Consider the following 24,940-nt stretch of genomic DNA (forward strand, 5'->3'; position numbering starts at 1 on the left):
TGCGGGCCAAAGCCTCGCCTTCCCGGCTTCTCCATGCAGAACAACACAAGAAAGATGTTGCACTGACCAGGTCTTTATTCCGCGCTTCCAGTTTCCACCGCACGCTTCCCGCAGCGCCTTGCCCTTGCCTGCCCCAGCTCCCTTTGCTCTTGTCGCTATGGCAGTGAGCTACGCCGTCCCAGCAGTACCGCTGCCCAGTCCCTGCTTGCACTTTGCCCCGGCCTCCCTGCCAGCGGCCACCGCTGCAGCTCTTCCTCAAACGCACGTGTGTTTCTCTGCTCTCCTGCCATCTCTCGCCGTCTCTCTCTCCTCTCCCCACTCCTTCTTCTGCCACTTCTTTGTGATCCCTCCTCGCACACCATTCCACCCAGCCCAGCTGTCCCTGCCCTGGTCCGCAATGCCGTACAGCTGCGTACGCCTTCGTATCCCCTGGCTGCTGCTTCCCAGCAAATTGCTCTCCCCACCTGGGCTGCCAGCCCCGCCCTGTTGTCTTCAGCCTGGCCCTGTGGAAGGCCCCAGGAAAAGGGGTGAGCCCCTCTGTCTTCTCACACCTACCCATAACTGCCCTGAAATTCAGAGATCAGTTCTTAACTTTTTGGTTTGGCATCCTTATGCTTATGGATCTCTGCTCTAGAAATAATTCAGAGTTTAAATGCCTTTCAATATCATTCCTTATGATCATTTCTACACCCTTGATCTTAGCCAAAAGGCTGAGAAGTGATACTATGGTTTCTAAGTACATTCCTGAGCTTCCTTGGTCTTATAGCCCTTTCAACACCTTCCTTGCCATTTCCATAGCCACTGACAACTTTTCATTTGGCAAACATTATTTCCTCCAATATTTTCTATCTTTATATTAGGTCCATTAGAATTAGTATATTGGTCCTTGCCCTAGGAGGTTGACTAATCCAGTTTTCTATTTTGTAATGCATATCTTTTTTGCATTGATGAAGTCTACACTTTTGAATTTTAATGAGAGTTTGAGTTAATTCTTGATTTCAGAAGTAGCTATTCCCCTTTTGGTCAGAAAATAGTACTCAAGATGCAATGTGCACGCTGTACCTCTAGTGAATACACCCTTAAACACATGAACAACCGCAAGCCGAGATGGCCACATGGATGAGGATGTGTGGTAACATCCTCCAAAGGCCCAGTTCTGATGCAAATATAATTAAAAATGCTCTGTATCTCACCACACTTGTATTCCTTATGAAGAGATGAGGGTAGCTAAAGAATACCGATCAGTTCCTAATTGGATCAGAAATCAAATGCTTTGACCTGCCTGGAGGAAGAGAGATTACTTTCCTGAAGCCAAGGCAACGGAAAGGCAGGAGTCCAGCTACCCACTCATTTCCCGTTTCTCCAATAGGAGAGGCAGGTATAGGCAAAGAGAAGCAATGGCCACCAAAGGAACGGGAACTGAGGACCATCACCCTGAGACCTACTCATACATGAAGGGAACTGATGTATACTAACAGTAGTTGATAGTACATGTGTGTGAGAACTACACACACACACTTAAATGAGACAGTGATACATCCCAGTAATGCTATAATGACATGTATGTTTAAAACGTCAGCAAAGAAATGGTTGTTGTTAATTCATTCTGGTGGATGAAGAAGCAATGAGAGAAGAGATGGACACTGGAAGGAGCAGGGGCCAATTAATTGGGTTGGATCCAGGTTGGATCCAAAATTCCCCATGCCCTTCTCAGTAGTAAAATGACTTGGAGTCATTGCACTGAATATTCTCCAGGAGGATGAATTTCCTTTCTGGGGAAGTGGGAAAAAGGAAAATTCTCAGAAAATGTCAAACTGTGGAAAATCCAGGGAGTTCTCCTTGTGTTTCTGTTACCAGCACTGATCCACCATGAGCAGGCATTTCTGCTCTGCAGTGTTGAGCAAGTCAGGGCTTCCACTCTTCTCATGCTCCACGTCTCAGCTCAGCAGTGATGGAAGCTTGTGGGCTGAGAAGTACTCTTTGCTGGCAGACAGTTGCCACAATGAATTCAAATGAAGCTGAAACTGAACTTTTATTTCCTCTTTTCTGACTCCTTCAGGATGGTGAGCCTCAGAGTCAAGTTGCACTTTACTGTTGCTGCATAACATTAACTTCATTTCTTCCTCTTTTTTTAACTTAAAGAGGAGGCAACAAGGAGGCGATTGCAGAACATCATCCAACGCAACTAAAGGAAGACGCTCCACAGTGTTGCAAAGCAAGTTTGTCTTCCAGTGCTGCTGTGCTGCTGCTACCTTGCTGGAATTGGATCTCACCTGCACAACTTGAAGTAGATTTTGTAGACTCAGGTCCAGCCAAGTGCCACCTCACTCCCAGCTGTGACAACTTTGGGCATGGGTTCACTTCTAGTCTCAACGCTGAGCCTGGAAGCCCAGGTCTCAGCACACAGTGGCCACAGAGACACATGCCTTGGATACATCTGTCTGGGAGACTGAAATGCTCTCCGTGCTGTCTCTGAAGAGTGTTCAGAAACTCCTGCTGGTTCAGAGAGCTGCTGCCAGGCTGTTAACTAGGATGGGCTGTAGGGAGCATACATTACTGAAACAACACTAGTAGCTCCCAATCTATTTCTGGACACAATTCAAAGTGCTGGTGATGACCTATACAGTCCTAGAGTGCTTGACTGGGCAAGAAAAGTAGTCTGCTTCCAGGAACTGTCCTCCCACCAAAAAGAGAGAGAGAGAGAGAGAGAGAGAGAGAGAGAGAGAGAGAGAGAGAGTCTCTGCTCCCTATGCAGCACAATCCCCCTTTCATTTTAAAAATGAAAAGTATAAGATACAATTTGTTCCCCAGGTTTGCTCTATAGGCATCAATGATTTCTCTAACTTAGTATAACTCATCTAGAATATTTCTACTGGAATACTCTAAAAAATATAATAATGTCTCCCATCATAAAACCAAAACAAAATAAGGTTAAACACCTGAAACAAGCAAGGAAATCACCTTTCTCACTATGACATTAAAATAATTAGTAATTTAATGAAACTTAAGTTAACTTGTAACTAATTTGTACCATAGGTTTCAATGGGTTCCTAATACCAGCAATCTTAAATGGCATTACTTGGAACTAGGCACCACCAGACTCCATGGGACTTTTCTCTGAGTAAATCTGCATCACTTTGGACTTGTGCAGCATAATCATGGCCCACATGAGTCCTTTGTGTTACTTCATTTAACTTTGTCCTTTGTGTGGGCTATTCTTCTGCCATGCAATCTAGAAATAGGTGAGAGAGTTTCCAGTTCTTCTGTTGGGACTAAAACTGAATAAAAATAAACTGATGAGAACTATAACACATTCAAAAACCTTCCTGGATCTGTCTTTGGAGAGTTATCCATTCTTTATTACAGTTTTAATAATCACCATTAATGATTGCCATTCTAAAACCAATAAAAACTGTTACTAGAGAAAAAAGGCCTGTTCCTTACTGCTCTGCTGAGCAAGTCAGTCATTCTGCCACTAGTCATTTATGTTTCGATCATGCACCAACCATGTCATGCTTCTTAGGGCACATGTTACTCATCCTATTTCTTTTCTACAGTGCCTGTGCTTGAGAAATACCATTGCGCAATGAGACTTGGGATTGGTCTGGATGATCTTTTGGCAACTCCTGTCCCGTGATTCTGTGATTGTAATAAAGAAAGAGTTTTCTAATTAAAATGGTTCAAAGTTGCTGGACAGGCCTTGCCTGGGCTACATTGGCCTAATGTAGAGTACATTGAGCTCAGCTTGTGGTTTTGGTAGTTGACATTTGGGGCAAACATCAAGCTAAGGTGAGAATACTGCTGTTGAAGCCTGGAATGTACCAGCAGAGCCCTTAATGTGAGTGAAAAGGAACCGCCTGAAGTTCCTGAAGCGCCATTCTGTCTCGAATATATTGTGGATGTTCTCGCACTGCCAAAGTACAGTAACGAAACTATTGCAGTTATGTACTACACTAGATCGCTGACAGTGGCTGTGGATTGCAACCAACGGAGAGGGACCTGGACATACGTATTAAAGAGCAGGGCCAGTGTCCAGTAAGGGAGACCTTCATTATAAAATGAGCATAAGAAGGCTCAGTTGGTAAGATTACAGTCAGCTGGGGATGATAGGTATTGTACTCATATATCCAGAGGGCACCAGATTTAGGAAAGCTAACTTAGGGTGAGCAAATGGTAAAATATCACAGGGAAAGGTCTTTGTGGAGGTTTCCCCTGCTACTTTCACACACTGTAACTGACACACAAACAGAACAATCCTATATACTATTACTTGAAAAAACCCTCCACTGAATTCAGTGTGATTTATTCCCCAGTAAACATAGTTTAGGCAGGTTCATAGGCTCTGACATGTTGCTAAATGCCCTATAGTTGGCAAAGGGCAGGGAATTCAACTTGCATTCTTTCCAATTAAGTTGAATGACTCTGTTTCATGGAAATATGAGCTAAATATATCCACATACTCATGCTGACAATTTCGCAATAGACATCTTTTAGACGGGGCTTGTACAGCTTGTTTGCTCTGAGGGCTGCATGAGTGTAGCCACAAACACAGACACCCATCTGCACACACACATATGCTGATAAGGTACATGACTACGCTGAAGTAGCTGCAACCATGCAACAGTTTTTAGACATTTAAAGCACAGTTCAATTCTAAAATATACGGCATTAAAGCTGAAATACCCAACCTGGTGTTTAAAATTTAAATGTCTTCAAATTGCTATTTGATCACTGATTAGAGATAAGAATGGGGTTCCTATGCTTATTACTGAAGAAAACTGCTCCATCTTCTGGGGTCTTCCTTTTGGCAAATTCCAGCAGTAGGTTAACTACATCAGGTTGCTGCTACAAAACTGCAAATTTTCTTGTGGTACGTCCCAGAATAACACAGAGGAGCAAACTCCCTTGGCATTATTTCTGTACAGGCATTAGAGCAAGCAAACGTCCAAGCATTAAAGCTGCAGTCCCAATGGCTTTGAGAGTCAGGAGGACCACATCACCCCGTGTTGAATGCCCACCAGTCTGGTCCTTAAGCTAAACCTACTGATCTCATTGCCCAGGCATGTTTATCAAGGCATAATCAAGCTGTATGTCTGTATGATAGCTTGCATGTTTCACCTCAACCAAAACTAGAAGCTGGCGGCAAGAAGGGAAGAGGGTGATTTCAGTAGTGAAGATAGTATGTAGGAAGGATCAGTCTCTTCCTCTGGTGTCACTTTTGCAATCTCAGTTATCCTTCCTTTGTGGCTGCTGCTAACATCTTTTCACACTGTGGAAAATCCTGTTAATGGCTAGCTGGCTTCATGCCTAGCTGGGTCCCCAGTCTCATAAGATGCCACAAGACTCTGCTCTTTATCACACATCATGCACTGATTTTCATTATAAAGCAGTACCACCGAGACCAACTTCCTCTTCCCTTATGTCTTTCCCTTCTAAAGTTGTGTCAAAATACATGAACCATCAGAGGATGCAGTCATCACACAGTGTTACAAAACATACAAATAAATGCAACAACACCTCTTCCTCTTTCTGAGAAGTAGGAATGCTGATGAAAAGCAGATGTGATTTGAACAATAGAGAACATCTGGTTACTGCTGACTGATAGCTCTATTTTTTAAAACCATGATGCTCTTAAAATGGTTTCTAACAATTAATCTAATTAAAGACATACAGATTTGCAATAAAAGGGATCAATAATTGCATTATAGCAGCAAATTAAAATACTTAAGAAGGACTCAGCAACCAATTAAACCAATAGAGCTTGCTCAAATAGCTTTCCCCAAATGTACCATTCTCCTCCCCTTGAGGTCAAGAGGTATGTGCATTATTATGTTTTGTTTTAGATCACTTCCCACCTTTTTGGGATTATGGCCATAAGCCTTGCAACAGTCATTCTAATACTTGTACAGAAGTAACACTGAGCCAGGGCTTCAAAAAGGGCATGCATGGGTTTAAATCAGAAAAAAATCTTCACTATTGTTCTTGGTTCTGTGTAGAATTTTAAGTTAAGAGGCAGAACTTGAAAGTTGTCCTGGAAGCCAGTGCAGGAGACCTACAAACTTGCTTCAGTGTTTGGGTATTTCACCCCATTATACTTCCTGGGAAGTGTCAGAAAATCTTGATCAGCAGAACCAGGAGAATGTACATTTGGATTCACAGGAAGATGCTATGCTCAGTCGCAGCAGTTAATTGGAGGAAAACGTAGGTACAGAGGAAAAAAACAAAACCAGTGCTGTCAGGTAGCTAGAATACTGAGCTGAAGAGAATATCCTGCATCTTGTATCTAAGGGTCAAATTACATGTTATGCTAATTAGTTAATGTACAGTGCAAATGTATCATTCTTTTTACTCTAAACTAGGCTCATGCATCCTCACTACAAAGGGAGGATTTAACTGTCCCTTTGTTTCCTTCTCAAAATTCCCCACCTACACATATTGATAAAAAAGTGGCACTGGGTGAAGTCTTCTTTATTTTTGTGTGGGGTGGGCCACTTTTTTTTAATAAAGATTTTTATTAAAAATTTTAAACTAAAAACTAAAAACATCAACCATCAAATACATCGGACGTGCTGGGTCAGCCCCTTATAATGTATCTTTCTAACATTCTATAATCAAATTCAAATCAATTTATAAAAATTTAAAAACATCTTTAAATCTAAGCCAAGTCCCGTTTCTCCAGCCAATCATAAAAAAGGTCCCAAGTCTGATAGAAGTCAGTATCTTCTTTCTCCTTCAGTAATAGAGTCAATCTGTCCATTTCTGCACAGTCCAGAATCTTTTTTAAAATCAGTTCCTCAGTGGGTAATTCCTCACTCTTCCAGTATTGAGCAAGCGCAATCTTTGCCGCTGTGATTAAATGTAGCATCAAATACATTTCTTGTTTGCTAATATTTTCCGGTATAATGCCTAACAAGAAAATTTCAGGTTTAAAAGCTAAGGGTTTTTGTAGCATTCCTCAAGCCATTTATGTATTTTAATCCAATACTTTTTCACATATTCACAGGTCCACCACATATGGTAAAAAGTACCCACATCATGTTTACATTTCCAACATCCGTTTGACATATTTGGAAACATCTTAGCTAATCGACTTGGCAACAAATAGCATCTATATAACATTTTATATAAATTTTCTTTATACGAAGTTGCTAAAGTTACCTTAATGTTTCTCTCCCATAGCTTTTGCCACTTTTTTAATTCAATAGTATATCCAAAATTTTGTGCCCATGTTATCATAGTTTCCTTGACCTGTTCCCCTTCCATTTTCCTGTCAAGTAAGAACTCATAAATTCTCTTAATCATTTTCTCATCTGTTTTTAGCATCACTTGATCAAAGGCTGTTAGGTCTTTATAAAACCCCCATATTTTACAATCTTTAGCATATCTTGATTGCATCTGCACCTTATACCACCAGGGGTGGGCCACTTTTGAGAAGCAAACTTTTTAGAAGGAGAAGGGTTTAATCTTCCCATCACAACTTATGATAGTCCTGATCCATAGTGGGACCACACACCAACTGTAGACTAAACAAGAATGATCAGGCTTAAAGTTTGACCATAGGCTGAAAGTGATAGTTCAGACTTCAGTTATATGAATGGATCCATTTCCTCCATTTAAACTCTTTATTATTTACAAAATATATGGATTTTCAATATGAAATATGAAATATGAAGTGACATATACATAAAAATGAAAAAATTGCAAAATAACCTTCTAATTCTGTCAATTTCAGTGTCCTCTTGGGCTGCACCAAAGGTTCAATCCTATGCATGTTCACACAGAAACAAGTGTCCACATTGGCTGGGGAATTCCAGGAGTTGTAGGTAGGTGTGTGTGTGTATTTCTGGTGATGAAACAACAAGGGTCAGTTATTTAGGGTTCTATCAAAGAGATACAAGAGGGTTGAAAGTATATTTCAAAAAAACCCTTTGTCAAGAAGGTCAGAATTTGTAAAGATAAGTCTGGATGCAGTTGTTTTGACACCAGATAAGGAAGGAAGTGAAGAGCGAAATAATAATGTACAAAAGTAACTGAACAATTCTTGCTCTGTTGTTTTCTGTTCATTGCAAAAAGCTAGTCACATAAATTCACGGTGCATGATGACGTTGGCATCTGGTCCTGAATGGACTGGCTCACTCTATAGTGTTAGTGTGGATAAAAAGTTTGTTACTTTTTATCCACAGTAAAAAGTATTTTTACATAAAACTACTTGCTGGTGTTGCCTGTCTCTCCCATGGTCAGACAATGAACAAAAGGGACCTTTCTTTTGTCACAAAGGACATTTGTATCTAAATATGGATAGGGACATATTTTCCCACTAAAAAAGCCAATTTAGTCCACCAAACAGCAGGGCTGCCATTATTCTATTTTTCAATGCTCTTTTAGCCTTCTTCTTTATTATTTACTTATTTATTAAAAGCATTTTAACCTCATCCTTTGCCAACCTTTTCTTTATCTCCTTCCCAGCCACCTGCCTGAAGAAGGGAAACAGAACCCTTTAGTCTTCAAACAACAACTTCATTTCAGCTCTGTTTTACGAATATTCTCTTTGTTCTCAGGCAACAATTAACCACATATTGTGGGCTTGTTACGAGTATTTAATCATCTCCAGCCCTGAAAGAAGATGATGAAAAGGAAGGCAAAGCAAAGATTATCCTTAACGCATCATGGTGTGTCTGTCTTCTCCTTGTATGAACATGGCTTCCACACAAAGAGATTTAATCTTCATGTTACATAGTAAAATGCTTGGGAAAATATTCCACAAGGAATTGGTGGAGAACCCCTTAGAAGCCAGGTGCTTTACTCTGAGGGGTGGAGCAGGGAATGAGCTGGGAGACAGAGACATTCCTTCTATTAGAGGAACCAGACAGACATTACAGCAGTGTAACAAGAATCTCATGTCTTATTGACAAAGTTCTTTGAAAATGTAAAAAATGTATTGACATCTATATCACACATTGGCCTTAATTAAATGTGACAGTCTGCTAAGCTGGCTGAGGCTTTGTCTTAGTTTGAGAGCCCCAGAGATGTTTCCCCTGACAAACATCCCCTGACCAGTTTTTCTTGACTGGTCTTCCAGAAGTTTCAATTCATGTGATATGAGTGTTCTTCAAGGATTCTACAGTTCTTTAAAAGGTTGAGTGCTAATACAAGCAAACAGGAACAGCAAGACCCTAAAGAATTATGGGAATTATGACACAATAGAAACAGAGCGAGTCATAGGGGGTCTCCTGGGCCATCTAGTCTGATCCCCAGTTCTAGCTGGCTCTGCTCACGACATGCCTACCATGCGCATGTCTAGCCTATCCTTGAACACCCTCACCGATGGGGCCTCAACCACCTCCCTTGGAAGCCCATTCCATACCCTTTGGGTCCTAACTGTCAGGAAGTACTTCGTGGCATCCAAATTGAACCTTGGTTCCCTGAGCTTGGCTCTGTTAGAGTGCATCCTGCCCTCCTCTGCAAGGGAGAACAGGTCTCTACCCACCTCTGTGTGACACCCCCGCACATACCTGTATGTCGCCAACAGATTCCCTCTGAGTCTCCTCTTCTCCAGGCTAAAGAGACCCACTTCCCTCAGTCTTGCTTCATATGGCATCCCTTGCAAACCGGCCACCAACCTTGTGGCCCTACGCTGCACTGACTCTAACCTGGCTACATCCTTCCTGTAATGAGGGGCCCAGAAATGAACACAATACTCCAGTTTGAACCAGAGTCAATGAACCAGAGTCATATAGAGTGGTAGTAATACCTCTCTCAATCTAGAAGCCACATTTCTGGCTATGCAACCAAGGGTGGCGTTCGCCCTCTTGACCACCGCATCACACTGCTGACTCATGTTTAGCCTGCAGTCAACCAGCACCCCGAGGTCCCTTTCACAAGTGCTGCTCTCCAGCCACTTGTCCCCTAACCTGTAATTATGACACTCATTCCTATGCCCCAAATGCAAGACCTTGCACTTATCCACATTGAACGCCATCCTGTTGTCTCCTGCCCAATCCTGCCCACTCCCATAGTCTGTCCAGATCCTTCTGGATCCAGGGTACCTGCTCCTCAGTTGTGGCCACTGCCCCCACTTTAGTATCCTGTTCTGTAACTGCCGCTGTTGCTGGGGGAAGACAGAGGTGGAGTTGGAGGCTGGAGGAAGAGGATGAGGAGCCTAAGCAAAGAGCAGGAGATAGAACTGGCTTGTTCTGAGTTGAACTGTCTGCTGAACCATGTTACCCAGGTCTCATTCTGCTGAAGAGCTAAAAGGGAAGTTCAAGGGCTGCTGAGGAACTGTAGTTGCTGGGGACAGTATGTGGAGTGTCAGCATATCTGTCGTGAACTAGGTGTCCCCTCCCAAGCAAGACAGTCACTCCGGCATGTCTTGTAAGGGTCTTTTATCCTACACAGCAAATCTAAGCATTCACAAGCCTCTGAGCTTACACAAGAAGTGTTGACCCCTCTCTGCCCCACTTCACCCAAAGCTTTGCTTGTGAATCCTCTGGGGCTGGTCTCAGGAAGGTGGGGCACTGTGAAAATGCATGCACATGCATTCTGCACTCTGGACTCCTAGTTGGTCCAGCCTGTGACTATGGCGACAGGTCCTCATTTTGAGGAGGGTCATGTTCTCCATCCAAGAGACTATCTAGTTCCAAATCTCCACCCTCCCGTCCTTTGTCTGCCTCATTCCCACAGGCGGGAGGGAGACTGGGCCCCGTGGGAGTCCTTGAGCTACTTTCACCCAGAGCAGGCTCGAACTGGCACTGCGGCGGGAGGGGGTGAGCAGGTGGAGGCCTGTCAGTTGCAACAGCAATTCCGTTTTCAGAGTGTGAGCTCTGAGCCTGGTCTGCTTCAGCCATCCCCACATCATCCTTAGAGTCTGAGCGACCAGTCCCACCAAAAACAGCAGTCTGTCGTGCATGCCTGGGAATTTCATCCAACCGAGTGCGTACACGACAATTTCATTCACAACTAGGCTTTCATCTGTACCTACTGATGCTACCAACAGCACTTGCAAATGCCTTTCACTCTGCCAAAATCAGGAGATAATTGAGGATACGCATAATGCTGCTGAAAATGCTGAAAGGACTACATCTAAGTCAACCATTTCTGGTGGAGCATCAGATGTTGTAAAATCACCTTCCATGTTATTTAACCTCAGTCCAAAAGACACCTGTGAACATTTTCATCATAATGGCCAAATTTATGTTAGCATAGAGCAGGTTTCAAATTTCCATTATTTGAAGCAGCAGTGCCATCCTGCTGAGCTATTTTGAGTGGTCTGGGGCCTCCTACAATCTGGTCCTCTGAATAAGACCCTGGAGCCCTCAACAGCTCTGTGCAACAAATTTGCTTTGCACTTGGAAGGAAAAATCTCTCAGATCCACCTGAAGCTTGACTCTGCCATTTGTGTAGTGCAGTCTGGATGTATCTAGTACACTATCTAATGGTCCATTATTGGATGAGTTTCAGTTATTGAGACCCAAGGATGTGGACAAGGTGCTTGGCTCTGTCCGATTCACCGCATGCCTTCTTGACCCTTGCCCATCCTGGTTGATTGGGAGATCAGAAGGGGTTTGACTCTGGGTCCAGGAGGCTGTCAACGCCTCATTAAGAAGGAATTGGTTCCTGCCCCATTAAAGGAAGCAGTAATGAGACCACTTCTAAAAAGGCCAGGTCTGGATCCAGGGCTACTAGATAACTATGGGTCCATTGTTAATCTTCCCCTTTTTGGGCAAGGTGCTGGAGCAGGTGGTGGCCAGGTAACTGCGGGCACTCTTGTAGCATTTAGATTATCTGGATCCATTTCAGTTGGGCTTTAGGCCTGGGTTTGTAATGGAGACAGCCTTGGTCACCCTGAATGATGACCTGTAGAGGAAGAGCGACAGTGGCAATGTGACCCTGTTGGTTCTCTTTGATCTTTCGCTGGCCTTTGACACCATTGACCATGGTGTCCTTCTGGACAGGTTGGCCGGGGTTGGGGTTGGAGGCACTGCTTTACAGTTGTTCTACCTGGCTGGCCAAGTCCAGAAGGTAGTTCTGGGAGACTGTTGCTCTGCACCATGTCAGTTGTGTCATGGGGTACCACAGGGCTCAGTGATGTCCCCCATGCTGAGTCCTCAGGTTTGGGCTGAGGACTCAGCAATATGCTGATGATACTCAGCTCTACCTCTCTTTTACATCTCACCCAGGTGAGGCTGTCACCATCTTGAACCAGGGCCTGAGCTTGATAAGGGACCGAATGAGGGTCAATGAACTGAGGCTCAATGCTGACAAGATGGAGGTGCTGCTTGTAGGGGGCTCATCTGACAGGTTGGAGGGGCATTGCCCTGTCCTGATGGGGTTGCACTCCCACTGAGGGACAGGGTATGCAGTCTGAGGGTGCTCCTGCACCTGGGTTTGTCCCTGAAATATCAGGTGAGCTCAGTGTCCAGGGGTGCTTTCCTCTAGCTACGGAGGAAATACCAGCTTCGACCCTACCGGGACAGACAGAGCCTGAAAACAGTCACCCATACACTGGTAACTTCCAAAATAGATTGCCGCAATGCGCTGTACATGGGGCTGCCCTTGAAGATGGTTTGGCAATTACAATTGATCCAGAATACAGCTGCTTGGTTGGTGATGAGAGCCCCTAGAGCAGCCTACATAACACCTATACTGAAAGATCTTCATTGGTTACCAGCTGTGGCCTGGGCCCAATTCAAGGTGCTTGTGCTGACACATAAAGCCCCAAAGGGCTTAGGCCCTGGTTATCTTAGGGAGCTCCTGCACCCATATATGTGCCTACCTGGCCTTTGAGATTTATGCAGGGGCCCTCCTGTGTGAGCCATCCCTTAAGGAGGTGAGAGGGATGGCCACGAGGAGGGTCCTTCCTGCAGCTTCTCCCTGTATCTGGAATGCACTCCCCAAGGAGATTCGCCTGGTGCCTTCCTTACTTTCTTTTTTGGTGCCAGGTGGAAGACCTTCCTTTTTTAAAAAAATATTTTAATATTTATTTATTTTTCGATTTATATCCTGCCTTTTTCCTACAAAGGGCTCAAGGCAGCTTACATCATTCTCCTCCTCCATCTTATCCTGTGGGGTAGGTTGGGCTGAGAGTCTGTGACTGGCCCAAAGTCACCCAGTTGTTTCCATGGCTGAACGGAGACCAGAACCCAGGTCATCTGAGTCGCAGTCCCATGCTCTTAACCACTATACCACACTGGCTCTAAATTAATCCCACGTACCTTCAGTTTGTTTTTCTGCTTGCATTTTACTGTTTTCTGTTTTTAGTATGTTGCTATTAGTTTTTATTGCATCTTTATCGTGTAATTGTGAGCCACCCAGAGGTGCTGTGACACACTTGGGCAGCATATAAATAATTTAAATAAATAAATAACTATACTGTTTTCAAAGAGTACTCGAATCTCTCTCTTTCTCCCCCTCCCCCATTGCAAAATAATATGGGAGCAGTTATGGACAATCCAAAAGCATCTGGAACAATCTCATCATAGTGAAAGTATTAAATCACTGCAGCTGTCAACTGTGACATCTGTGGAAACCACACAAGTTTTCTTTATGTGAAAAGCAATATATAAACCCAATGAAAAACTAGCAGACAAAGTGGCTACCTTTCCTGCACACCAACACAGAGGCAAAAAACCTGACTCACTTTGACTGCACACTCATTTCCTGCAGAAGTTATTAGTATATCAGCATCTGGTTTGTCCTATAACAGAGTAGAATAGGTACATGGGTCTGAGATGGACCATCAATACCTTGTTCCAAATGTCCACAAAGAACTCTTGCAATGCAATGTAGAAAATGACAGAAATTGTCTGGCCAAAAAATTGACTGAAGATACTGTAGCAGTGTCCCTGAAATGTGATAATGTGGTAATGTGGCCCAAACCAGAAGTGACAAAATTTCACATACAAGTAGTCTCTGGGTTAAGAACAAATTCTGTTCTTGAGAACATCCTTAAGTTGAATTTGTATGTGAGTCAGATCACATGAGAAAGCAAAATGTTTGTCTTAGGATATGTATATATATTATCTTTTTATACATACAAAACACTTAAGAAACACTTCCATATTCACTAAAACATCTTAAACACAATACAGCCTTTTAATAATGTTGATAATAATACAGTAACAATAAAGTAAATACATGTACTAGAGAGAGAGGGGGAGAGAGGGAGAGAGAGGGAGAGAGAGAGAATCTGTATGTATGTATCTATGTGTGCAGGTATACAGAACAAAAGAAACAGTTCTTTAAACCATTTAGAACATTCTTAGGCCTAACATTAACTGATTATGATGGAGATGGACCTGGTGCTGAAGAGTCAGGGTTTGATTGTGCTGCTGGGGGACCACTGGAGTTGCTTTCTTGAAGTAGACATCAAGTTTTGTTTGCACAGCCATTTTTTTCCTCCTCATAAATGGCTTTTTAGCAGCCAAGGGTCTTGGTAACAACACAGTAAACCTTTGTGAACCTCTCTGTGTTAGCATCTTTCTCCTCAAACCTGGCTATGCCAAGGTTTTTAATGATTGCAAGGGCAAATGCTAAAGAAGAAGCAAAGGGGAAGTACACATCCTCCACACAACCCAAAACACACTTGTTTGGATATGCTCAAGTGAATGCCATGGCATGAAAAGCCACGGATATTTTTTCCCTTGGGAATTATGCAGCCATTAAGAGACATGTTGCCAAATGCATTGTATAGTTCCCTAAAGATAGCCATGACTACTGTATTTCCGGGGAACTACACAGCCACTAATGACACATCACCGAACACGTTGCTTAATTCCCTAGAAATATTCATAGCTTTTCTCTTGAGATATTCATACAGGGTTTATGGCAGTTCAGCACATTCGTAAGTATGGGCTGTTCATAACCCAGGCGTTTGTAACCTGTGGACTACCTGTAATGATGAAAGATGTTACAAAATCCGGGGCTGAACATAATGACTTTCTAGGTGCTGGTGAATCCTGCAGCTGTGGTGCAAGAGGAATGCTAGATGCAACTGAAGTGGTCTGTTGGACCTGCAGCAGCTAAGCACTTCTTCATGCAAGTATCCTCCTTGGTCACAGATAGAGCATCTGCAAGCCTAGGTGAGAAGTAGGGTTGGAATGAAGCCTTTGGAAATTTCTCCCTCTAGGATCTCTGGACTTCCTCTTGTGCTCAGTCTGGTCCCACAAAAGAAATGCTCACAGACCCCTGGACTGCACAACCCAGCAGCTTTCCCTGCCTGCTCCTACTGGTGGTGGTGGGAGCATGGAACAGCAGTGCTTTGAGTGTGCATAGCAGGTACCATTCAAGGTGATCAGCTTCTTCTGCCCCATTGCTGCCAGTGGGGATGGTGGAGTAGGACTCAACTTCTGGTAAGCACTCTGTGAATGCTGGGAATGCTCACCAGAAATTTAGACTGTGGGCTGCTGAGGAGACAAGCCCAGGGAATCTAACAGATTCCCACCTCCAAGCATATTCCATCTCAAGTATGGAAGACTGTAAGCAGATAGGACGAGATGGGGTGACAGAGCTGGTAAGATCAAAGCTATTGGCATTAAAGAACAGTATTTACTTGAAGGAAGAGTCAAGGGTTTCACTGATGATACCATTACACAGACAGATGTGACAGTGCTGCTGAAAGGAATTCAGCTGGTAACAAAGCAAAAGAGGAACTGTTTTAAGTCATTTATTTGGATGCTCAAGCAATTTGATATTTGGGAAATCTAACCTCCTGAACAGAGCAGAGCTAAGTAATTCACTCACTTTTGCATTTTTCACATATTCTGATACAGTTTTTGGCTGAAAGAAAATTCACAATGTATTTTAGGAGAGTGCATATTGAATTTGATAAATGTTGAAAATGCATATTAAAATATTTAAATGGAAATTCTCATGGAGATAGTTTTTTCAAATCATAGATCAATGCAAAACTTGAATAGAACATATATGAAGATGATACAGAGTGGAAATCGATTTTCCCATCTCTAGCTCTTTTTATTAAAGTAAAATGATTCCTGCAGAGTACTGGAAAAGTGATGAATGGAGTGAAAAAAAGCTTGTCAGCTGAGGCTGCAGTCCTAAAGACACTTACTAGGGAGTACCTCCACTAAATAAAGTGGGAAATTCTGAGTAAATAGTATCGTGTTGTACTGATAATGTTTAAGGCAAGGCCAGGGAATTATAAATCTATGATATGGTTTCTGAACAACTAGAAATGATTGACCGTATATTGTAACAATGAAATGAAATGACAATTTCAATGAAATAAACTTTCCCAATGAAACTTTATTCCAAATAGTATTGGTGTTATGTAAAACAACATCAAAAAGTTTTCTGGCGTCTTTAACACATTTATTCTGGCATAAGCTTTCATGAATATTGTCCACTTATATTGTCCTGATTACTGAAATACAGATATAGAAAGCAACTGCTTTACTTTGTTTTTTGTTCTTTTTCTACTATAATCACAGCGAGCTAAATGCACAATATGTACAAAGGTGTACGGAATAACACATTTCAATGATCTAAAACCACAAAGAAAAGCCTTCTTTTGGGGGGAGCGATTGAGAGGAAAGATGTGGCAGGAGATGCTTAACCCTTTACCAACCCACTGCAATCCTCCCCTTTCTCTATAAAGGCCTTTTCACTCCCAAGATGTCAAATTCTTATTTGTCTTCAAGTTTCAGTGCTTTCCCACACCCAGCCGATTTTCCATTCTTCTTTCCACAAATAACCTTTTAAAAAATTCATGATTTTGTTTGTGTTATGTAGGTAGTCCCACAGCTAACTCAGCTCTCATTAGTCTATGCATGGTTCAGTTCCAATTTGTATCACTTTGTATTGATTTCATAAGAAAACTTGGTCATTTTTTGTGCTGCTATATGCCAAACTCGAAAAACAGTTTCGTGATTTGATAATGCTAAATCTGTCATTGGTATATGAAAGTGGACAGTCATTCTGAGTGGGATGGTGTCAATTGATGACTTGCAAAAGCGGGTAGTTGGACGCAGTAGCCTTCATGGTCCCTTCCAACTCTGCTATTCTATGATTCTGTGATTCTATGAAACCACAGTTCAATATTGTATTAATATATTCATCATCCACCACTGGATGGCATAGCTGTTCAGTCTATAGTTGCTTTCTGCTATTGCAAGGCAAGTGCCAGAAGCTGAGGAAGTCAGTATGAAATAGATAAGACAACCAAAACAGCAGCAGTCACAATCTCCATTGTTAATAAAGAAACAAGCATAATGCCAGCAAAGGTGAAGCTGTAACCAGTTCAAAGTTTGCATATTCCCCATCTATTGGAAACACAGCATTTGAAGAGTTGTTATAGTAATTTGATAGCAACAAATTAGGTTTCTAACCAATCCCAACAAACTTGATTTTCAGTATGTAAATTGCTTGCTTACAGGGATGTTTAATTTGAACAAATGCAGTACAGTTGTTTGTTTGTTTGTTTATATGCTTTTATATACTTCTCAATAGCCATATGTGGCTCCCAGAATGGTTTACAGTTTATACTTATGTGCTAAATTTGTTCTAATTAGGTCTCTTGTTCAGATTTCAAGCTTGGTGCAAAATTAGAGATGCTGATACTCTCAATTCTGAACATTTGAATCTGTAGTCTATTTTGGAAACACAGACTGAAAAGCTGAAGAGTGGTATCTATCATCCCCCTTAATCTTTTGTCCTTCTGTTATCTGTTTCTGAACAATGACAGTAGGACTCTTCTTGGCACCTGTCATGGAAGGTTCATTGTATATAGACGTCAGTCAGAAAGACAAGATTCTGACGCCACTCAGAGTTAAGTAAGTCAGGTGGTGCTGAGTGACTAAACTATATACTGATAAAACAAGACCAAGCCTTGTGGCACTATAAATACTGCTACATGATGGCCTGAGCTTTTCTGGATAGAGTCTATTTACTTGGATGTTGGGTTAAAAGGAAATAAGATACGGGAACTATAGATAGCGACAATTACATTACTGTTGCAAAACAGAGAGCTTTGGCTAATAGTCAGAACAGAAATGAAACAAACAAATAACAAAACAGTGGATATTCTCAAAACAGTTGTTGCTGAAAACACAAACAACCTGGCATTCAGGAAGGTAATTAAGACATCCAGTATGATTTCAAAATATATTTCTAAAACAGTTCATCCAAAACCAAGCTTAAGGAAATAGAACTGAAATGAATTGGAACTTTCTCAATCTGACCTCCAACTCCTAAAGGTGATCATTTTAAGGTCCATGACCTTAAATCTGAACTATTGCATCACTGATTTTTGAGTATTGCTATTTCTGATGTCATATTTCTGTCCTTTTGTGTAGAGAATGTCCTGTCTGACCTATGTATAAGGACACTGCTGGGAAGAGATAACATATCAGGTTGGAAGATAAGAAAGTAAATGAACTTCTGGTGTGAATGACATTATTGGATCCTGCTGTAATGGAATCTGGAATCAATGAGTGGACAGAGGTGGAACCTGGGTTTGCTGGAGTAATCTTTTGCTACTATTGTGCAATTGCTACAGGTCAAGCTTTAGTGTCTAAGCTAGTAAAAACCTGCCACCCAAGGTCTGCAAGATAGAAATATTGTGCAGGGTGAGCTGTATCTCACTGGTTATGTCTGGTTTTATCAGGGAGCTATAAGCGGCAGCAAGTGGTGGTCCAGTGTTTCCTGTTCTAGATCTGTTGTGTGGTTAGTTGTTCTTGGGAACCAGTTATGGTCTTATTGATCTGTCTTCCTTTGCCCCACCTTGAAATTTAAATGTCTCATGTAAATCCTGAGGGTGTAAGTCTCTGTCCAGTAAGTCTCAAGAGGCACATATTGTAGTGTTTGGCTTGTATCCAATAGATTTTGTGGTGTGTCCTCAGCAGAACCTGGAAACATGGAAGTCTGTGTTGTAACTATTTGGTTTCCAAATACTTACTTATATGTCCATTATACAGATGTAGTATCCAGAAAGGGAACTTGTTGTGTGGTCTGATCTAGGCTCAAGCTGGTGTAGAACAAAATCTTTCGAAGTCCTGGTGGAACTTCTTTTCACACTAACCTCAGTGTCCATCACACATGTGGTGAGAGAGGCTAGTGCTAGCAGCCCAGTTCATGTAATCAAAGTCCATCTTTGTGTTACCTGCCTTTTTTCCCCAGCTGCAAGCAGAAGTGTGCATGGGAGTAACAGCATGTAAGGCATAGCTATTATATGGAAGGGTTTTCAGAAATTTTCAGTGGAATATCTCCTCAGGAGATTTGGAAGAGGTTCCACATGCCAAAATAGTCTCAGATGTATAACACAGGGTGGCAAATGCCCTACAGTATATTATTTAAAAGTTATTAACCAGAGTCCTTCATGAAGTAAAGCAATTATTTTGTGGTTATAGCCTCTGCCATATGACTAAAACATTACAGTTGTGCAGGGTTATCTGTACTGCCTCCATCTTGGCTGAAGTGTCCTGGAATCTTATTTTTTATCAGAAAAAAGAAAAGAAAGAAAAAGGAATGTAGTATCCTTAAGATATACCAAATTAGTCTGTGAATTTAACAATAATATCTAAGGCCTCAACTACACATTCTTTTAATGTATTTTAACTACTGCAGTTTTAAACAGCAATTGAGGGTTTAAAGCCACAAAATGGAGGTGGGGATGAGGCGTGGGAAACAGTGTGAATCAGGATGCAAAGGGACTGTTCTTCTTTAGCCTGAAGCAGCTCTGTAAAAAATCACACCCAGCCCTGATTAGAATTTAACTTAAAGGAGAACTCCTGTTGCCCTTGGTGTCAACATCTTTTCTGAGGAAAATTGCAGATATGGGTGAGTATGATTTTTATTTTATGCTCGTAAATACCACTGAGACTACAAAAGAATCTAGACTTATGGAGAATTATTTGCATCCTCACCAACCTCTTTAAGGAAACCATGAGAGTTAAATCATTAGAAACCCAAGATAGGTTTGTATAAGGAGTGAGCTGAAGTGCAGATCCTTGCTGCCACAGCCAGTTCATCACTGATGAGTGGAAAATGATGAGCCATGTTACAAGATGGGGGATTTTGGGATGATCTGCCTTCTGCAGCCAGTTTGCAGCGACCATCTTTCTCTCTCTCTAATAGCTCCATGTATCCTGTAGCATTCTTCCCTGCAGAATGTGTAGCAAGCGCATTCTACAGGCAAATGGTGCATCGGCTCTCCTCCATGGGGCTGGTGCCTGTATATGGCTTCCTTGCCAATGAGGGCAACCATTTCCCTTTTCTGGCATGCCTTTGGGAAGGACTCTCATCCTGAGGAAGTGTCATTCCCATGGGGACAGTTCAGAAGTAGAAAGGAATGCCACTGGGTGGCTTAGGCAGTGCCACTAGTCATTCCTGCCTGCATTCGTCTCAGTCTGTTTCAGCCTAGCAAATGCTGCGTTGTTGGCATCAGCCCTGGGGTTGGCTACCCCAGGCTCCCCTTTTGCCCTGCCAGTGTGCAGCTTTTGGATGCCCAGCCAGGGAAATGAGTGACTCGCTGGCCAAGCAGGGACTAGAACCCAGGTTTCCTGCATGGCCCAATGCTGTCACCTCTATATCCCATGGTTTTTCTTGATCTGAACTTCACTATTTACTTCACTTCAGATTAATTCTGATTATGGTTATAAGAAAATGCAGTTTCTTATCACCTGGTTATATGATGCCATATAGAATGCCATATGATCATAGAATAATCATCAGAATGGTTAGGGTGATGCTCCATGACCTAACTTGCACTTCTCAGACAGGACCGTGATATCAAAATATCTGAAAAGAATTTAACAAATGCAAGGACTTAAAAAATACTGCAGAATGATAAGAAACTTTTAAGCTACCAGAAAAGATTAAACTTGTTATAAAAATAGTCCAATGTAATCAAAATAATAGAAATGTCTGATAATGTGACATTTGTATATTGCTTCCGCAAAACGAGGGACATAAAATGTGCCTCAAAATAGTTAAAGTACTTCAACATTATGCAGAAAGTTGAAATGGTGTGTGTGTGTGTGTGTGTGTGTGTGTAGTGTAGTATAGTATAGTTACTGCAAAATCCTGAAACCAAGATACAACTAGAACTCATAACTATTTCAGATGCTGCTCTCATAAATTTGTCTAATTAAAAATAAAATAAAATGCATTTATTATTAATCAGCTTGTAGAGAAAGACAAACAGTTCACATTCTGTTCTCCTCCTCTTCATACATTTTAATGATTTAATACACTAGCAGGAACACAATGTTTTCAAACCCTTATCAAGCAAGATAAATTCATAAAAACAGCTGATTCACTGAGTCATTAAATTGCTCAGAATTACATAAATTCTGAATAAAGTGTAGAGTGCCATGGTGAATCACTGTTTTAAACAGAAGTTAAGATGGATCGCCTCCATATCTTAAGAAGCCCCTAGCCATTTCCAAGGTGAGGCTACCCATTTCAGACCCCTGCAAATGCACACCTCTATATTTGTGTAAAACAGACTATTTAAGAAACAACAAAATGAAGGAAACAATTGTGCAAATTTCTTGCATTTAGACAAAAATACTTTATAGGAGCAAAGAACTTGTTAAAGTCCCTGCAATGAGTTGATTTGGCACTTAAAAGGGGCTACCACTGACTTAGAGAAACAGTGAGTTTCAAAAAATAAAAGGGAAAAGCCTGCACTGAGCCAATATGGCTCCTAATCCCAGTGAGCCAATGGCAGTAGATCCACTGTCCACATGGGCATCAGTTGGACAGCTATCACTTGCAGTGGCCTGGGTGAGCTCAACAAAAGTGGCAAGAGGTTTTTACTGCTCTTGCTGAGTGGCTTTGTAGTTGCTTCCCTGTACACATGAAGTGGTTGGTTATCTGAATTTAGATAATGCAACAGCCCAGTTACGGGTTCAACAACCTTTAAAACAAGTCAAGTCTTCGGAAGATGGTCTGTTGTTCACAAGCATGCTTGCTTGTGAGAAGTGGTGCAGAACGGCCTTCCCTAACCGTGTGCCTTCCATACATGTTGGACTGCAACTCGCAGAATTCCCAGTCAATGGCCCTGCTGGATGGGAATTCTGGGAGTTGCAGTCCAAATGCCTCTGAAGTCACCAAGTTGGGAAGGCTGGTCTAGAGCAATGATGACCAAACTTGAGAAACTGCAGTTTATTTAAACTATGGTTAATGAGAACAAGTCAGGATAAAACCATGGTTTAAGTTTTCTGAGATCAGATGTTATGAGGAGCAATAGTGAGTTTAGAGCATAAACAGATTTTTCTAATCTCCTCCTCTGGAATCTAAAAGAGAAAAGGGAAGTGAGTGTGTGAGCTTGGAGGCTCTGTCTGTTTACTTAATGGGAAACTATGTTTTTGGATATGACACACTTGTTTATAATACCAAGATATCGTTACTGGTTTTTCGGCGCCAGGTAAAGACCTTTTTATTTAAACATCATTTTAATTGTTAAAACATATGATCTGGCCAGGGCAACTTCTTCTTCCTTCTCTTTTCTCCTCCTATATTATTTATTTACTTATTTTATACTGATAATTTTAATTTTATATTTGTAACTCAGTGTATTTTTTTGTATTTTTGTATTTAATGGTAATTTATTATGTTCTATTGTATTTCAATGTATTTTATTGTGTTGTAAGCCGCCCCGAGGTTTCGGCAAGGGGCGGCATAGAAATGTAATAATAATAATAATAATAATAATAATAATAATAATAATAATAATAATATGAACCACACTTAGATATCATGGCTGGCTTAACCATGGCTGTTGAATAACTCTTTATGTAGTTGCCCTCAAAGTGACATGTTAGGGGCTTGGTCCTTGCTGTTCATGATATTGATCAACAATACTGAGCCAAATGTGGCCAAATCCAGATGTGGCCAAAGCCTGCAGAACTTCAAAAAATTATTTTTAATTCCTTGCACTCTACAGATCAATGTTCCAAAACTAATGCTGGTACATTAACTTTTTCCCAAGAGAAAAAATCTTCACAAAAACTACTGTACTGACTTAAATTTCCCTGTATTTTATAGGCGTTCACAGAATCTTCTTTTGTAGCACTTAAAAAAAACCCCTATCCAGAAATATTTCAAGATCCCTTACATCAACATGAGGCACTGATCTAAAAAGCTACTTAATTGACCCTATTGTCACTTATTCACTACTGGGAAAGACTTGGAAGTGATGAAAAGGGAGTTGCAGGGAGTGATGTTGTGGATGGCACTGCAAGAGCAGATGCAGAGATGAAGAGGACTGGAAGCCCCAGTGGAAAAGATGAAAAGGCGTAGGAGTTCAGTGAAGCTCGCTGAAGCTGTAGCTTCTCTGTCAGTTTTTCCATTGAACTCTGGAAATAGTGGCAAGCAGTCTCATATCTCTAGGGGTTTCAGGGAGGGTATATTTGTGAATTGAGATAAGAGAGTCAGTCTGTCACTCACTGAAATTGTGTTGTTTATAGCCAATGGCCATTACAAATAGGCCATTACATTTTGGCATTTACAGAAAAAATACATTGTAGATCTTATGATCAGAGGCATCTTGAGATGGCTTTAAAAGATCAGACACATCTTGAGGACCTTAAAAGTTATTAGAGATATTGAATAACTCAATATCAAGCAGTTAAGGAATGCTACCCAGCCATGCAGGTCTAAAAATACAGTTTTGCTAAATTTTGGTCTCAAAATAATAGGAGTTATTTCCAGTATAGAATCATGCAGCTAGAAGGAACACAAATTTCAGTTCTTGGAATGTGACAGGTATATTATCTGGCAACTGTAAATAGTGCACACTTTTTTTGGATAATGTTATAGTCAAATCAAATTTGCTCACTAGAGCAATTCCAGATTCCTGCAGTATATTACAAGACACAATTTTAGGGACAAAACTTTTTCATATTCGTTCTAACAAATAATATTTATTAATATCATAAAACATCTTCATACCTTACAATGAATGGGCATTTGAAATTTTATTTGGTGTAGAATGAGTTTTATGAAATGAAGGCCTAAATACTTCAGGCTGCGATGCTATATACAATTACCCAGGAGTAAGTCCCATGGAAATCAATGGACCTTGCTTCTGAGTACACATTTGTAGGACTGCTGTAAATGAATCGACGTTGTGCCTGCTGCACAACAGGCAGTGGTGGCACATGGGAGCACTGGGTCCCAATGGGTCCACAGGCCTGGATCCTCGCTACCCAGCTCTGAACCTTTGGAACATGCTGCATTGCATTTTTCTTTTCAGCTGAAGCGGAAGGGGGAATGCGACAACAGTGAGTGCTTCTAGTGTTATGCATTGGCATAAAGGAGCAGATGGGTGGTTTAAAAGGGAAAGGAGAAAAGCAAAGGGGACAGAAAATGGGGGCCAGGAGGGAAATGCTTGAACTTCTACCCACCAATCTCCACCTCAAAAGTAGAACCCCCCCCCCCTTTTTAAAGGAAACTATGTTTTTGGATATGACACGCTTGTGTCATATCCAAAGGTGAGCAAGTGAAGATTTAAACTGTTATGTTCTGTGGGCTGTTGCATTTGCCTGCCAAAGAGCAGATAGCAAGGCATCCCACTTGTGGTTTCCTTTTGCAAGCAAGTCTATCTTGGCCATAGATGCCAATGAGGGTGGCAGCGTTCTTGAAAGTGGGGAAAGGAAACAGTGAAGATAATAGCAGCAAGGCTTGCTCTGAAATAAGCATGCATAGGATTGTTTCCACAGTCTGAGCCAGAGGTCTGTCTCCATCTCTGTTTTTAACTACCAGATTTACAGTGCAAAGCTATGCATACTTTTTCAGAGGAAAGTCTCATTGAATTCACACATAATTCTGTATCAGAACATGCATGCACATGTGTAGGTGTAAATCAGCATGGCATATGAATGGAGTCCAGGATCTTTTAGGTACCTAGGACCATCCTGACAACAGGCACTGCTTGGACCCGTTGAAGGGTACAATTAAACATAGTTCTCAGACTGTGATC

At 41.6% G+C, this 24,940-nt stretch overlaps 1 protein-coding gene across 1 annotated transcript in view; it reads left to right on the plus strand.

Moving 5' to 3' along the window:
* The first annotated feature begins 397 nt into the window (after nt 1-397).
* The window catches only part of CRLF2 (cytokine receptor like factor 2), a 40,524-nt gene continuing 15,981 nt past the window's right edge, over nt 398-24,940 (plus strand). The window contains exon 1 of the mRNA XM_044431054.1: nt 398-527. Coding sequence (XP_044286989.1) covers nt 398-527 — 130 coding nt within the window. The remainder of the gene's footprint in view (nt 528-24,940) is intronic.

Source organism: Varanus komodoensis, unplaced genomic scaffold (assembly GCF_004798865.1).
Source record: "Varanus komodoensis strain SLA01 unplaced genomic scaffold, ASM479886v1 scaffold1, whole genome shotgun sequence".
NCBI lineage: Eukaryota > Metazoa > Chordata > Lepidosauria > Squamata > Varanidae > Varanus > Varanus komodoensis.